The sequence below is a fragment of the Notolepis coatsorum genome (genome assembly GCF_963971535.1).
Source record: "Notolepis coatsorum genome assembly, chromosome: 2".
NCBI lineage: Eukaryota > Metazoa > Chordata > Actinopteri > Aulopiformes > Paralepididae > Notolepis > Notolepis coatsorum.
In genome coordinates, this window is record NC_140166.1 from 137,268,031 (window position 1) to 137,286,023 (window position 17,993).

Genomic DNA, 17,993 nt, shown 5'->3' on the forward strand with positions numbered 1-17,993 from the left:
CTTCCTGATATTCACTTTTTTAAAGATCCGTCTCACCTCATGCTCTGTTACCCTGAACACTGAGTCTCCATCAGCAGACCCCCCCCCCCCCCCCCCCCCATTGCCGTGGTTTGTAGGCTGGTGTTGTTATTCACAGCCTCAAACCTCGCATAGAAGGAATTGAGATCATTTGCTAAGGAGATGTCACTGTTCAGCTTGAGGGGGGTGCCTTTGTAATCTGTCATTGTTCTGAGGCCCTGCCACATGCCTCTAGAGTCAGCCTGTTCAAACTGAAGTTCAACTTTATCCCTGTAACGCCGTTTTGCCTCTATTACTGCTCTCCTGACGTTGTATCTTGCCATCTTGTGTTCTTCCATGTTGCCTGTCACCAGCCCGGTGTTGTATGCTGATGTGCGCACTTTCAGAGCCTCACGGACGGATTTGTCTACCCAGGGCTTTTGATTTGGGTAGATTTTAATTTTGGTGGAGGGGATTGTTTCTTCTACCAGAGTACAGACATAGTCAAGCACCGTTTCGGTGTATTCGTTAATATTGGCTGTGTTATCACGGAATACACTCCAGTCTGTGCATTCAAGTGCAGCTTGGAGTGACTCCTCTGACGTCACGGTCCAACGCTTAACCTCTCGCGAGACCACCGGCGTTCGCTTGAGACTTTGTTTGTACTTCGGCAAAAGAAAGATGGCGGCGTGATCGGACTTACCGAATGGACTAAGAGCCTGTGACTTGTACCCATTCTTAAATTGCGAGTATACATCTTCAACGTTAGTATATTTATATATATATATTTGCTTTTCTATCATATAATAGAAAAATATTATTCTATTATATGATGAATTGAAAATGGGGGACCCTGATGTAAACAAGACGAAAGTCTTTCTCTGGTCTGCATCCCCTTAACAATTGTATGTATTGAGCTGTACTGTACTGTACCCATTCTGCAATCTGTTAATAAACTTTTCAATCAATCAATCAAAGACGGCACTAATACCGGTAGATGCGGTCATTCACTCACACTTTGCCACTCTGCCCCTAGTGGTGGCTCACCGGCAGGGCACTTTGTGTAAGATGAGTTTTGGGTGAATGCTTTGCATCTATGATACCGACCGTGTCCTTGTTTTAAAACTTTTTAATACATAGATGAATTCATAGATGACATTTTCTTTTATAGATATAGCAATGGTCCAACGTTGATGAATGAGGAAACTAGACAATAGTTGGCAAAGAATTATCTCTTTATTATGTTAAATTTTCTTCATTCCTGTCCTTAAAGCAAATGCTCCGTCCAGTGAAGATGAGTTAGTTGTTGGACATGGTGCTTCGGATCCAGGAGGTGTACCTGCAGACCCTGGCGTAGACGCCGGGCCTGTTCCTCTCGGCACACCCGTAACCCCAGGACACCACACCCTGGAGCTGGTTGTTGCAGACCAGGGGGCCACCGGAGTCACCCTGAGAGAGAGAGAGAGACGTGAGGTGTGAGGTGTGTGAGGAGCAGGGGTGTAAAAAGTACCCATAAATTATACTTAAGTGAAAGTATGGGTATACCGTCTCAAAATCGTACTCAAGTAAAAGTCAGAGTATCTGGCTAAAAACACACTTGAGTAAAGTCAAAAGGTTTCTACTTTTAAATGTACTTAAAAGTAAAAACCTTTTTTCTGACTATTCTTCTGATAGCAGGTGTTTAATCAAAGATCCCCGCTTTCTAGTCTTGCACAAGGACCAATCAGCATGGGTATGGGCGGGTTCATTTTCCATTGATGGGGATTTGATTGGCTGTTTTTAAATAAAGTGCGGCCGCAGGATTAATAAGGTTAATGTTAGTTTGGCCAGAGAAACAAATATACTCATTAAAATAGTTGGACCTGCGAGATTTTTACTTTGTACTTTGTAGGTCTGCATTTTAAATGTAAGGAGTCAAAAGTATGTTTTTTTTTCTCTGAAATGTAATCGAGTAAAAGTACAAGTATACAAACCTAATAATACTCGAGTAAAGTACAAATCCCCAAAAACGTAAGTATTGTAACAAAGTACAATTACTCGAGTACTTTACACCCCTGGTGAGGAGGTGCACTCTGAAACGATGGCTTTTGATTCCTACCTGGCAAGAGTCCTTTCCTCCCTCGAGGTAACCGGCACAAAACATGTTGGAGGTGATCTGTCCAGGGTAGGACTTCGAGCAGCTGCTGTCACTCAGGATGGGCATTTGCAGACACATCAGGCGGTCTGGGTAGTTGCCTATATAGAGGGGGGGGGGGGGGGGGGGGGGGGGGACGGAGACGATAATATAACTTGTTTTTTGTTCAATTATCTTTTTATTGATTATTTTTACAATAATACAAATATAATTCAATTTAAAATAAAAACATCTATGTATTAATGTACAGTCCCCTCCCCATCATATGTATATACTCTGTCAGGATCTAGGGGTAACAGTACTGTATATTTGAATACCGTTTATGTCACAAATGTATCAGTACTAAATACCTCTAGAGACGATAATATAACTTGTTTTTTTGTTCAATTATCTTTTTATTGATTATTTTTACAATAATACAAATATAATTAAATTTAAAATAAAAACATCTATGTTCACGTATTTCAGTATAAGTAATCGAGGCATAACACAATGATGTTGGTGGATAGTCGGAGGTCCATGACGGGTTCCCAAGTTCTAAGAAAGACGTCCTCCTTGTTCTTCAGAGTATATTGTTCCAGTTGCAAAGTGTCATGAGAGTCTTTTTGAAGAGGTCAAGTGTTGGAGGTCTTTGTTTGTTCCAGTTGAGCAGGATCAATTCTTTAGCTATATGATATTATCCCAATTCTCTTCACAGATATGGGATCTAATGTCTTGTCTAAATCAGTAACATTTTGATGATTTCGTAGAAGTTGCTTAATGTCATAGTTCTACTGTACTTAACACGTTTCGCAATTATGCCACATCAATGTGGAACGCCCTACCCACAGCCGTAAGAAAATGTGAATCCCTACCCACCTTCAAAACCGCTCTCAAAGAGCACCTACGGGTGGCTGCAATTAGAAACTGGCCCCGGTAAATGTCCGAACACCCTCCTAATGTACATTTCCCTCCCCCTTATCTGTTAGGATCTCTGTTTAACAGTACTGTATATTTGCATATCTTGTATGTCACAAATGTAACAGTACTGTATGTCATGTATGTACACCACACTATGCAACTGGATCTTGGACTTTCTCACAAATCGCACACAACATGTTAGGATTGGCAAGCACACATCCCCCACCCTGCCCATTAGCACCGGGGCCCCTCAGGGGTGTGTACTCAGCCCACTTCTCTACACTCTTTTTACACACGACTGTTGTTCCTCCTCTCCATCTAACCTCATAGTAAAATTTGCAGACGACACAACAGTGCTTGGCCTCATCAGAGGGAATGATGAGACCTCATACAGGAGGGAGGTTGAGCAACTAGTGGAGTGGTGCGATGGTCATAACCTTGCTCTCAACCCCACGAAGACCAAGGAGATGATCATCGATTTCCGCAGGACTGGTGACCTCAGCCACTCTCCACTCCTCATTGGAAATGAGGAGGTGGAGAGGGTTTCAAAATTTAAGTTTCTGGGCGTGACAATGTCTGATGACCTGTCCTGGGGGGTCAGCATTGCCTCTGCTGTGGGCAAAGCACAGCAGCGCCTTTTCTACCTTAGGAAGCTTAAATGGGCTAAACTCCCACAGGGACTGATGGCCAACTTCTACCACTGCGCAGTAGAGAGTGTACTCACGTACGGACTACTGGTGTGGTTTACTGGCTGTACCAGGGCAGAGAAGGAGGCCCTCCACAGAGTGGTCAAGGCTGCGAGGAGGATCACTGGAGCTAGCCTCCCAGATATCTCCACAGTCTTTACCTCCCGCTGCCTACGGCGTATAAATAACATCTTACTAGACCAGTACCACCCAGCAAACCATCTCTTTCAACTGCTGCCCTCTGGTCGAAGGTACAGATCCATCCAGTCCGGAACCAGCAGACTGACCAACAGCCTCTACCCACGGGCTGTCAGGCTGCTCAACGACGAACATCAACTTGCCCCCCCCCGCATCCCACCCCCGGTGACATAACTCCCACTCCCACATTACAACAATAACTGTGAACCGGACTTGCATTGATGCACTATACAATACTTCATCCTTTGCAAGTCAACGCCCCCCCCCCCCCTCCTTCCATCAACTCACTGGACTGAAATATTTATATTTATATTTATTAATTTATTTGCACAAGCACTAAATGCACTTGGGACAATGATGGTATGTTATATATTGGGACATTGGGACATTGATACTTTATTACTTATTACTATATTACTACTATTATTGACATTATTATTTTGCACATGTTATATCTTATGTTGTATGCCAGTGGTGATGTTCCTAACAAATTTCGTTGTACCAACAATGACAAATAAAGATCTATCTATCTATGTATGTCATAAATGTCATGATTAGATTAGATTTTTATATCTGCATGTCGTGTATGTCATAAATGTCTTGATGAATTGAAAATGGGGGACCCTGATGTAAACAAGACGAAAGTCTTTCTCTGGTCTGCATCCCCTTAACAATTGTGAGTATTGAGCCGTACTGTACCCATTCTGCAATCTGTTAATTAAAATGTTCAATCAATCAATCAATCAATCAATACTTACTGCCAGAGCCGCTGGTGTTGCCCCACCCGGAGACCAGGCAGCGGGTACCGGAGCTGGCACAGCTGCTGGGCAGAGACACGGTGCGCACGCTGCTGTTCAGCGTGGCGGGCTTGCTCAGCTTGATCAGCATGATGTCGTTGTCCATGTTGCTGCTGCTGTACCGCGGGTGCCTGATGACCTTCGCAGTGCTGATGAACTGCTCGGTGCCCTCGTTGACGGCGATGTTGTGCTCGCCCAAACGCACCTGGATGCGGCTGTGTTGAGAGAGGGATATATGGGGGTTGCATATACGGTGTAATGTAAATTTGTAATAAAGCAATCAGTAGATCTGTTTTACAGGTATGAAGTATCCATGAGTAGCAGAGTAGCATTGCCTGTAGCCTGGTAAGCCTAATACCTGGAGGTTTGCCGTTGGCCTAAGGTGTATATACCTCAAATTAATCTGTGATTAGAAATGTTGGCCTAAGGTGTATATACCTCAAATTAATCTGTGATTATAAATGTTGGCCTAATGTGTTTATATACCTCAAATTAATCTGTGATTATAAATGTTGGCCTAAGGTGTTTAAATACCTCAAATTAATCTGTGATTATAAATGTTGGCCTAAGGTGTATATACCTCAAATTAATCTGTGATTATAAATGTTGGCCTAATGTGTTTATATACCTCAAATTAATCTGTCATTATAAATGTTGGCCTAATGTGTTTAAATACCTCAAATTAATCTGTCATTATAAATGTTGGCCGAATGTGTTTAAATACCTCAAATTAATCTGTGATTATAAATGTTGGCCTAATGTGTTTAAATACCTCAAATTAATCTGTGATTATAAATGTTGGCCTAATGTGTTTAAATACCTCAAGTTAATCTGTCATTATAAATGTTGGCCTAAAGTGTATATATACCTCAAATTAAACTCATTATAAATGTTGGCCTAAAGTGTATATATACCTAAATGTATCTGTCATTATAAATGTTGGCCTAAGGTGTTTAAATACCTCAAATGTATCTGTCATTATAAATGTTGGCCTGTGGTGTTTAAATACTTACAATTAATCTGTGATTATAAATATCGGCCTAAGGTGTATATATACCAAAATGTATCTGTCATTATAAATGTTGGCCTAAGTTGTATATATACAAAAATGTATCTGTCATTATAAATGTTGGCCTAAGTTGTATATATACAAAAATGTGCTGAAGTCTGGGGAAACAATTATAAGTCTACACTACAACCACTTTTTATACTCCAAAAAAGGGCCATAAGGATAGTTCACATTGCAGGTTATCGTGATCACACTAACATATTGTTTCTGGAGTCAAAGACATTGAAGTTAAATGATCTTGTGGAATTTAAAACGGCACAATTAATGTATAAAGCAAAAAGTCATGCACTTCCAAGAAACATTCAAGAATTGTTCTTTGATAGGGAGGGGGGTTATAATCTGAGGGGAGAACACAATTTAAAGGTGCTAAACGTACGCACTAACATGAGAAAACACTGCATCTCAATATGTGGAGTGAAACTGTGGAACAGTCTTAATGTGGTGTTAAAGCAATGTCCAAACATGAGACAATTCAAACTGATGTATAAGGAAATTATGTTCACAAGGTACAGGGATGAAGAAGGGACTTGATATTCACAGGTGTTTACATTTTTATTTTGTTTCTATTTTATTTTATTTTATACATATATAGTTTTTGTTTTTTGTTTTGCATATATATATATATATATATATATATATATATATATATATATATATATATATTTTTTTTTCTTTTTTTTTTTATGTTTAAAATAGTACACTCATTTGAGTAGTGGAAAAGGGGTAGGATTAAATAAGTGTATACTTCTTCCTACTCCTTTTCGAACATGCAGATTGAGTTGTTTTTCTTTTTTGTTATTGTTTGTTGTATTCATTGCATGTTCAAAATAAAGACTTCAAATCAAAATCAAATCAAATGTATCTGTCATTATAAATGTTGGCCTAAGTTGTATACCTAGGTAGCCTATAGGTATACCTAAGATTCTTTAAAATTGAAAATCGATCAGCCAATGCTTATGGGAGTCTTCTTAAAGTTAACTGAATGTAAAAATGCAATCTAATCTACAGCACTTACGACTTGTAGCAGTGAGCAGCAGACACCACCCAGGTGCTGGAGATCAGGGAGGCGCCGCAGAAGTGGTAGCCAGAGCTCAGAGACACCTGGTAGGGCGCAGAGTTCTTTCTGCACTCATAGCCTCCAACGATCTTGTCATCCTCATCCTCAATAGGTGCGGCATCTAAGAGAAGACAAAATATAAACGGTTATAGGGTGCATTTATCTCTAGAGCTTTTATCCAAAGCGCTTTTACAATTTTGCACTCCTCACATTCACCCATTCACTCACACATTCACACACCGACGGCAGAGGCGACCAGTCCTAAAAGTCTGTGCCGACCAACTGGCCCCAGTATTCACTGACATATTTAACCTGTCCTTAGAACAGGCTGTCATCCCCACCTGCCTGAAGAAGTCCACTATTATCCCTGTACCCAAAAAATCCAAGCCTGCTTGCCTCAACGACTACCGCCCTGTAGCTCTCACCTCCATAGCCATGAAGTGCTTCGAGAAGCTAGTAAAGGGCTACATCTGCTCCTCCCTCCCCATCAACATGGACCCCCTGCAATTTGCATACCGCCCCAACAGGTCCACGGAGGACGCCATATCCCATGTGCTGCACACAGCAGCATCACACCTGGACAAGAGGCAGGGGAACTATGTGAGAATGCTATTCATCGACTACAGCTCGGCATTCAATACCATAGTCCCCTCCATACTCATAGCCAAGCTCAGGGACCTGGGCTTGGGCTATGACCTCTGCCAGTGGGTCTTGGACTTCCTGACTGGCAGACCCCAGGTGGTGAGAGCAGGCAACTGCACCTCCTCATCCATCACCCTCAACATAGGGGCCCCCCAGGGCTGTGTTCTGAGTCCCCTCCTCTACTCCCTGTACACACACGACTGTGTGGCTCAGCGGAGTAGCAATACAATCGTCAAATTTGCTGACGACACAGTGGTGGTGGGCCTGATCTCTGCCAACGACGAGAGGGCCTACCTGGAAGAGGTCAAGGTCCTGGCGGGATGGTGCCAGGAAAACAGCCTCTCCCTGAACGTCAGCAAAACAAAGGAGATGATTGTGGACTTCAGGAGGTCGGGGGTCAAGGACTACAGCCCCCTCAGCATCGACGGGGCACCGGTTGAGAGAGTCAACAGCTTTAAGTACCTCGGAGCCTACATATCCGAGGACTTGACATGGACCACACACATTAACAGTGTTGTGAAGAAGGCACGACAACGCCTCTACTTCCTCAGGCGCCTAAGGAAGTTCCAAGTCAGCCAGAAGATCCTTAAGAACTTCTACTCATGTACAATAGAGAGCATCCTGAATAGCACTGCACAAGACCAAAGCAGACTACAAAGAGTGACACGTTCAGCCGAACGCACAATTGGAGGGGGGCTCCCCACCCTCCAGAACATTTACTACAAGCGTTGCAAGGGCAAGGCTAAGAGAATCATTAAAGACTCCAGTCACCCGAACAACTGCCTCTTTGAACTGCTGCGGTCAGGCAAGCGATACAGGAGTCTCAAGGCGAGCACAGAAAGACTCAGAAGAAGCTTCTATCCCCAGGCCATCAGGCTGCTAAACGAACAATGAATGAACACTACACAACAACAACCACCAAACGCACATAGCACACACATCCACACGCACACACTCACTTTAAACAAACACACTGTAGCACCCACTCCACACACTTATAGCACACACCCACTTTAAACAAACACACTGTAGCACCCACTCCCCACACTTTATATTTATGGATGAAGGATTGCACTACAACTCGTACACCTTACTGTAAATTGTACCTAAAATTGTACCTCATCCCATTTCTGCTTTGCACTAGATAGTACTGTACATTAGTACACTGCATAGTATTGTGTATTGTATATTATATGGTAACTCAGAACATTGTACATATGTCTATACCGAACACTGTGACCTCATTTTCTTCTTCTAAATTCATGCTATATTATGTTATTATGTTATTTGATACTATCTTGTCTAGCACAGTCTCTGGAGCGTAACAGTAAGAAGCATTTTGTATGAAAGTATTCTGTACTTCTGTATGACAACTATTAAAGAACTTGAACTTGAACTTGAACATGCAAGGTGCCTACCTGTTCATCATTTTAGCATTTTCTTTTAAGTTAGCATTTTGTACGTCATTGTTTGCATTTTGTACTTTAGTTTGTACTTTAGTTGTATATTGTGTATAGTGTTTGGACTTTATTATTTTAACTTTTTTACTGTATGAAGCACAATCTCAGGGGGCTCATACAGAACCAAGCATTTCACTGTAACCTTACTGTATATGTGACAAATAAAACAAAACTTGAACTTGGGAGCAGTCAGGGGTTAGGTGTCTCGCTCAAGGACATTTCGACACACTGCCCAGGAGGAGCGGGAATGAATGAATGAATGAATGAAAACTTTATTTAACAGATTGCAGAATGGGTACAATACAGTACGGCTCAATACATACAATTGTTAAGGGGATGCAGACCTGAGAAAGACGTTTGTCTTGTTTCCATCAGGGTCCCCCATTTTCAATTCATATAGAATCAATATATAGAATCAAAACCGGGAACCTCTGGATTACCAGACGACCACTCTACCTCTCGAGCCACTGTATTGTTTGGTTTATACATGGTAGAATATGTCAAAGAAATGTCTTCAGATCTTTTGTCTGGCTTGTCTGAGTTATGGATACGTCCTCGACTATGGTCACTTTGGTCACTCAAAATTGCTCTGTGAATATACATTACCACCACCAGTAGCATTATCTCAAGTCGTTATACTCACATGCTGCTGCGAACAGAGCCAGGAGAATGAAAGCCTTCATGGTTGCTGTGGTGACACTCCCAACTACTGGAGGCCCTTTTATATCCTCCATGTCGCTCTGGTATCTGATCGGCCAAGGGCGCATATTTCTATATTTATCCATCTATCAAACATATGTGTGTGAATAATGCACATGTGGTATGAGGGCATGGCTACCGATAATGGGCTTTTAGCCCATTTTCTCTCTCTCTCTCTCTCTCTCTCTCTCTCTCTCTCTCTCTCTCTCTCTCGCTCTTTTACGAATAAGGTTTGTGCAACACCCTTGTGCAACTGTACATCATATAGGGTAACAGTATACTGTATATTTGCATATCGCATATGTCACAAATGTAACAGTACTAAATACCTGTATTATGTCATGTATGTCCCAATGCCATAAATGTCATGTATGTTGTGTATGTCATAAATGTCACTATGAATTGAAAATGGGGGACCCTGATGTAAACAAGACTAACGTCTTTCTCTGGTCTGCATCCCCTTAACAATTGTGTGTATTGAGCCGTACTGTATTGTACTGTACCCATTCTGCAATCTGTTAATAACTTATTTCAATCAATCAATAGGGATTCAATGTTTTGAATTCCTGGGCCCAGGGCATAGCCTTTTAACACATGTATTAAATGTTTTTGCTAACAAACTGTTTAAAGGCTTGTGTCAATAAGTCATAGCGGTAATTTGATTGATGAATTTGGGGAAGTCAGACGATGCCACACGATGTTACAACAATGACCGGACAGTTTCTCCTCCCCCTCACAGATGATGCTTAAAAAATCTGTATGAAACACGGATGTTTTCAGAATAAATTATATTGGGAGTGCTATGTACATCCTGAGTAAAATACTGCAAGTATGTGGATTGTACGAACCGTTTTCAAAACGGATATATGTACGGTATGAAGGTGTCCACTAAGAGTGCCAATACACGAGGAAGTCTGATTTCTGGCAGATTTTAGTGTCCGTTTGCATTTGAAAACCTGTTACTCTGATGGAAACCCAGTTGTATATACCGGTATTTTATGTTCATAATTATGCATTGTGTAATTCAACAATAAAAGTACCTTTTATGTTCATGTATTTCTTATTTTTTCCCCTCCATGGTTTATAGATTGAATATTCTGTTCATAATGTTTAATTTGGCTATTATATCACAACATAATTATCTTATTAATTATTATTTTCTCATGATTTTGTTGATATATTGTACAATGAGATGAGAGGCACCTTTTGTGAGGTTTCTGTCCTTGCTCTCTCACTCGTTCTGTTCCTTTAACCACCTCGCTCTGTTTTCATTTGTTTTTTCTGTTAATTATTTCAATTCCCTCATTCACACGCTTCTCCCCAGTGACGTCATCAGAGACGTCGCTGATTGGTTCTCTCAGGTCCGCACGCTTTTCAATCACATTCCCCAGCTGTCACTGCTTGTCAATCAATCCCTTATTATTTATACCCCGTTTCTCCACTCTAAGTTTGTTGGATTGTCTTGATTTTTCTCTGGTTGCATTCTCCGTTTTGCTGCTGCTGCTGCTTTTGCTCTCTGTGCTATCTCCAGGATTTTTCCAAGAAGCCTTCCCCTTGGACACCTGTTCCCGTGGCGCGCGCTCGCTCCGCTGTTGTTCCAGCACCATTACGCATTACGTCTGGGTGAGTTTTTATTGACTGTCTTGATCTATTCCGTTTTTCGTGTGTTACTATTACACTGAAGATTACCACCTTTTTGTCAGACAGTCACTCACCCAGCGTTCCCTTTTGTTTGTTCCCTCTGGGATAATATTTTTGGGACTTTTTCATCTCCCTCTGTGTGTTGCTCACACCGAAGATATTATTCACATTTGGATTGTTTTTGGACTTCACTTCTGTGTGTATATTACACGAAGATATTCACTTGGGACTGTGTTTGGAATTTTGCTCACTGTGTGTTTTACACGAAGAGTTTCACTTGGGATTTGTTTTGGAATTGTGCTCACTGTGTTTAATTACACGAAGATTAGTTCACCCTGTTCTCCTGCTCGTTCAACCTGCACTGTTGTTGACTCGTTCCCTCTCTCCCTCTCTCGGTCTCGCAACACATCGGAGATTCTGCCGAGAGAATTCTGCAGAGCGGTTCTGACGTCAACATCTGCTATTCCCAGACTACCACCACGGGAGAAGCTGCAGAGCAGCAGAACTTTTGCCCCCTGGCCTATGTACCTGTCTTGTTGACTTGCCTATCCTGTACTCTTTATATTTAGTATTCAAATAAACAAGCCCTTGTATTTGGCAACTCTGAATTCCTACTCTCTTGTGTCGTGCGTTTGGGGTCGGTGTCAAACCCTAACATTACGATCCAACCAATGACGACCCCAGCCGACACAGAGAGAGTAGTCACCTTGGGCATCGAGGGGGTGGTAAGGCGTGCCCTACGCTTCCATCGCGCTCCAGGCAATGTACCTGTTAATCGTCTCTTTGTCCCCAACTCAGTCCGGTCCCGGGTCCTTCAGTGGGGCCATACCAGCCGGTTCGCCTGCCACCCGGGCGTTCATCGCACGTTCTCCTTCCTGGCTCGTCGATTCTGGTGGCCCACCATGAGGAACGACGTCAAGGGGTTCGTACTGGCCTGCGCAGTCTGCGCCCGCAAGAGAGTCAGCACAGCAGCGGCAGTCCAGTTAGAGTCAGCCAAGGAACACGCCCTACAGCTGGATGCGGCTGCAGCTGCTGTACAGGGACTCCGAGAGCAGGTCCTGCTTATTCAAGGGTCCCTGGCCGCTCTGGCAGGACAACAGTCCGACATTCTCGCTCAGCTTCACTCGCTGGGCGACACCGTTAATGCCTTTCATCTCTCACAACCTTCAGGAGCATTCCCCGCAGCCCCAGCAGATCTCGCATCTCGGGAACCCCGTCTCTCCGTCCCACGGCTGTTCGACGGTAATCCCGAGGAGTGTGCCACATTCATCATGCAATGTGAGTTGGTTTTCCGTCATCAACCAAGCCGTTTTTCTGCTCGTGGGTCCCAAGTGGCTTATATAACGAACTTGCTTTCAGGCCATGCTGCCCAGTGGGTCACTTCCTCCTGGGCAATGGAAGCAGATTTTTTGTTTTCCTATCCAGACTTCGTGGCGGAGCTCCGCAGAGTGTTCCACCATCCAGCCCGAGGTCTGGACCCTGGAGCCCGGTTGGGGACCTTCCGACAGGGGAGCAGCCGGGTAACTGACTACGTCCTGGAGTTTCGACTGGCGGCGGTGGAGAGTGGATGGAACGACCCAGCACTTCGCCTAACCTTCATGAGTGGGCTCAGTGACGCAGTCAGGGACCAGCTCGCGACCCGGGAGGAACCTGATTCCCTCGAGGACCTGTTCTGCCTCGCCATCCGCATCGACGGACGCCTCCAGGAGAGGAGACGAGAGAGAACCCGACGGGGACCCCCAGACGCGCCCCCCGAGGACCACGACCTCGAGGAGGATTTCGGTACCCCAGACGTACCCCCCGAGGACCACGACCTCGAGGAGGTTTTCTGTACCCCAGACGTACCCCCCGAGGACCACGACCTCGAGGAGGTTTTCTTTACCCCAGACGTACCCCCCGATTACTACGACCCCAAGGGGGTTTTCAGGGAGTCCAGGGCTCAGGTCTTTCCGCCTCGCCGGCCTTACGACTGTGCCATCGACCGCCGCTCAGGGGCTCCCTTTCCCGGCGGCCGCCTCTACGGTGCTGACCGCCCTGCCCCCTCCGTGACTGGTGGGTTTGTTCCCTCCCGAGCCGTGACCGGGGAGGAACCCATGCAGCTGGGACGCAACCGCCTTAGCCCGGCCGAACGGGAGTCCAGGCTCTTCTCCGGCCGTTGCCTCTACTGTGGCCGGGGTGGACACCGTGTCTCCAATTGCCGTGCCCGGCCAAGAGGACCAGGCTCGCCAAGACCCCGGGAGATCCTGGTGAGCCGTCTTTCCTGTCCCCCGCCCCGGAGGCCCGCTGGTGAGTCGCCTCCGGACCTCTCGTCCATACCCACCCGTGCACCACCCAACCGTCTGGCGGACGTCACCCTAGCCTGGGCGGACCAGCGGGCAACGGTGGGTGCACTCATGGACTCTGGTGCTGATGGGAGTTTCATGGACGTTGGGTTTGCCACCCGGGCCAACATTCCTCTTGAGGACCTCGAGAGGCCCTTGGAGGTCTTCGCAATGGATCATCGCCGCCTGGCTGACGTCACTCAACGCACCTGTCCAGTCCTTCTCACCGTTGCTGGTGACCACGTTGAGAGGCTCCAGTTTTTCGTCACCAGCTCTCCTCTTGTCCCTGTGGTCCTGGGCAGGCCCTGGCTCGCGCTGCACGAGCCCCACATCGCCTGGTCCTCCGGTGCCATCAAGGGGTGGAGCTCCTCCTGTCGTGCCCGGTGTCTTCAGGTGCCGTCCAGCCCCCTCACCGGGTCCCAGTCCTCGTCTCCGGCCTCCCTCGCCGGTTCTCTGTCCCTGTGCCCGGCCTCCGCTGTCGGGTCCCAGTCCCCGTCTCCGGCCTCCCTCGCCGGTCCTCTGTCCACGTCTCCGGTCCCCCTCTCCGGGCCTCTGTCTTTGTCCCCCTCTCCAGTGCCCCTGATCGCCGGCTTCCTTGGGTCCCGTCCGGGCAGGCCCGAGCCGTGTGGGTCGCCGGGTGCTGTAAGGTTTGGCTCTTTCCCCACCACGGGCTTCTTGAAGTACTGTGATGATTGGTCCGCTGCTCTCCCGCTCGCTCCTGCTCCGGACATCTGAGCGCGCCTGTCGTGGTGCCGACCGGCGCCGGGTTCCTGCGCCGACTTACCGCCCTGGGCAGAGGGTGTGGCTCTCCGCGAAGGACCTCCCGCTACGGTCCTCGGCCAAGAAGCTCAACCCCCGTTTCGTCGGGCCTTTCGAGGTCCTGAAGGTACTCAGTCCGGCGGCCCTGCGCCTGAAGCTTCCTGCATCCATGCACATCCACCCCGTGTTCCATGTCTCCCGGGTTAAGCCCGTCTCCCTCAGTCCCCTTATGCCTCCAGCTCCTGATCCGCCGCCTCCCGTGTTGGTGGATGGTCACCCCCAGTGGCAGGTCCGCCGGTTGATGGGCGTTCGTCGGCGGGGCCGGGGGTTCCAATACCTGGTGGACTGGGAGGGTTACGGCCCTGAGGAGCGTAGCTGGGTCTCCCGGCAGCTCATCGTGGATCCCGGCTTGATCACCGACTTCCATCGAGCCCATCCTGACGAGCCGGGTCGGCCTGGTCGCCGGGTGGCTCCCGTGGAGGGGGGGGTACTGTGAGGTTTCTGTCCTTGCTCTCTCACTCGTTCTGTTCCTTTAACCACCTCGCTCTGTTTTCATTTGTTTTTTCTGTTAATTATTTCAATTCCCTCATTCACACGCTTCTCCCCAGTGACGTCATCAGAGACGTCGCTGATTGGTTCTCTCAGGTCCGCACGCTTTTCAATCACATTCCCCAGCTGTCACTGCTTGTCAATCAATCAATCCCTTATTATTTATACCCCGTTTCTCCACTCTAAGTTTGTTGGATCGTCTTGATTTTTCTCTGGTTGCATTCTCCGTTTTGCTGCTGCTGCTGCTTTTGCTCTCTGTGCTATCTCCAGGATTTTTCCAAGAAGCCTTCCCCTTGGACACCTGTTCCCGTGGCGCGCGCTCGCTCCGCTGTTGTTCCAGCACCATTACGCATTACGTCTGGGTGAGTTTTTATTGACTGTCTTGATCTATTCCGTTTTTCGTGTGTTACTATTACACTAAAGATTACCACCTTTTTGTCAGACAGTCACTCACCCAGCGTTCCCTTTTGTTTGTTCCCTCTGGGATAATATTTTTGGGACTTTTTCATCTCCCTCTGTGTGTTGCTCACACCGAAGATATTATTCACATTTGGATTGTTTTTGGACTTCACTTCTGTGTGTATATTACACGAAGATATTCACTTGGGACTGTGTTTGGAATTTTGCTCACTGTGTGTTTTACACGAAGAGTTTCACTTGGGATTTGTTTTGGAATTGTGCTCACTGTGTTTAATTACACGAAGATTAGTTCACCCTGTTCTCCTGCTCGTTCAACCTGCACTGTTGTTGACTCGTTCCCTCTCTCCCTCTCTCGGTCTCGCAACACATCGGAGATTCTGACGAGAGAATTCTGCAGAGCGGTTCTGACGTCAACATCTGCTATTCCCAGACTACCACCATGGGAGAAGCTGCAGAGCAGCAGAACTTTTGCCCCCTGGCCTATGTACCTGTCTTGTTGACTTGCCTATCCTGTACTCTTTATATTTAGTATTCAAATAAACAAGCCCTTGTATTTGGCAACTCTGAATTCCTACTCTCTTGTGTCGTGCGTTTGGGGTCGGTGTCAAACCCTAACACCTTTGTGTGACGCAAAACAAAAACATCTTATTTGATGCTATCCTTCTGAAGAAATACATCTAATGGCTGCTTTTTAAAAATTAGATACAGGCTACAGTACCTATGGCTGATGTCTTGCACAATTGTTTAGGCTGACATGAATATTTAAGAAGTTAAATAGTAGCTTTTTTTATATATATATATATATATATATATATATATATATATATATATATATATATATATATATATATATATATATTAGGGCTGTCAAAATTAATGCTTTAACTTTGGAGATTAATTTAAATGAATTAAAGCATTAAAATAAATTAATCTATGCAGTGAAAAATCTTCAACGTTAGTATATTTATATATATATATATTTGCTTGTTCTTTTTTCGCATCGACTCATGCACCTTTTTGACAATCATCTGACATGAAGATGGAACACATTTTTGTTAATATGATTTATATTACTATTAAAATAGTATTTGAATCTAAATGTACTTTGTGTTGATCTTACATTAATTCCATGATTTTACTCAAGTAAATATCTGTTACAAGCTTCGGTCTTAAATCGAAAAATATTTTTAATCTAGATTAATTACAGAAAATTGTGAGATTAATTAGTAAAAAAAAAAAAAATCTATTGACTGCACTAATATATACCGGTAGATGCGGTCATTCACTCACACTTTGCCACTCTGCCCCTAGTGGTGGCTCACAGGCAGGGCACTTTGTGTAAGATGAGTTTTGGGTGAATGCTTTGCATCTATGATACCGACCGTGTCCTTGTTTTAAAACCTTTAATACATAGATGAATTCATAGATGACATTTTCTTTTATAGATATAGCAATGGTCCAACGTTGATGAATGAGGAAACTAGACAATAGTTGGCAAAGAATTATCTCTTTATTATGTTACATTTTCTTCATTCCTGTCCTTAAAGCAAATGCTCCGTCCAGTAAAGATGAGTTAGTTGTTGGCCATGGTTCTTCGGATCCAGGAGGTGTACCTGCAGACCCTGGCGTAGACGCCGGGCCTGTTCCTCTCGGCACACCCGTAACCCCAGGACACCACACCCTGGAGCTGGTTGTTGCAGACCAGGGGGCCACCGGAGTCACCCTGAGAGAGAGAGAGAGACGTGAGGTGTGTGAGGAGCAGGGGTGTAAAAAGTACCCATAAATTATACTTAAGTGAAAGTATGGGTACCGTCTCAAAATCGTACTCAGTAAAAGTCAGAGTATCTGGCTAAAAACACACTTGAGTAAAAGTCAAAACGTTTCTACTTTTAAATGTACTTAAAAGTAAAAACTTTTTTTCAGACTATTCTTCTGATAGCAGGTGTTTAATCAAAGATCCCCGCTTTCTAGTCTTGCACAAGGACCAATCAGCATGGGTATGGGCAGTTTCATTTTCCATTGATGGGGATTTGATTGGCTGTTTTTAAATAAAGTGCGGCCGCAGGATCAATAACGTTAATGTTAGTTTGGCCAGAGAAACAAATATACTAATTAAAATAGTTGGACCTGCGAGATTTTTACTTTGTACTTTGTAGGTCTGCATTTTAAATGTAAGGAGTCAAAAGTATGTTTTTTTTTCTCTGAAATGTAATCGAGTAAAAGTACAAGTATACAAACCTAATAATACTCGAGTAAACTACAAATCCCCAAAAACGTAAGTATTGTAACAAAGTACAATTACTCGAGTACTTTACACCCCTGGTGCACTCTGAAACGATGGCTTTTGATTCCTACCTGGCAAGAGTCCTTTCCTCCCTCGAGGTAACCGGCACAAAACATGTTGGAGGTGATCTGTCCAGGGTAGGACTTCGAGCAGCTGCTGTCACTCAGGATGGGCATTTGCAGACACATCAGGCGGTCTGGGTAGTTGCCTATATAGAGCGGGGGGGGGGGGGGGGGGACGAGACGATAATATAACTTGTTTTTTGTTCAATTATCTTTTTATTGATTATTTTTAAAATAATACATCGCCTTTCTTTGGGATCTTGATGAGATAGCCCTCTTTCCAATCTCCTGGCACGTCTTCTTCCTCCCATATCTTCA

At 44.9% G+C, this 17,993-nt stretch overlaps 1 protein-coding gene across 1 annotated transcript; it reads right to left on the reverse strand.

Moving 5' to 3' along the window:
• Positions 1–1,296: 1,296 nt before the first annotated feature.
• On the reverse strand, positions 1,297–9,623 carry LOC311223211 (trypsin-3-like; the record flags this gene model as incomplete). The annotated part of the gene is made up of 5 exons (XM_084307976.1): positions 1,297–1,446; positions 2,096–2,232; positions 4,674–4,927; positions 6,797–6,959; positions 9,584–9,623. The coding sequence occupies 5 exons, from the start codon at positions 9,621–9,623 to the stop codon at positions 1,297–1,299; spliced, it is 744 nt and encodes a 247-aa protein (XP_084164102.1).
• Positions 9,624–17,993: the final 8,370 nt, after the last annotated feature.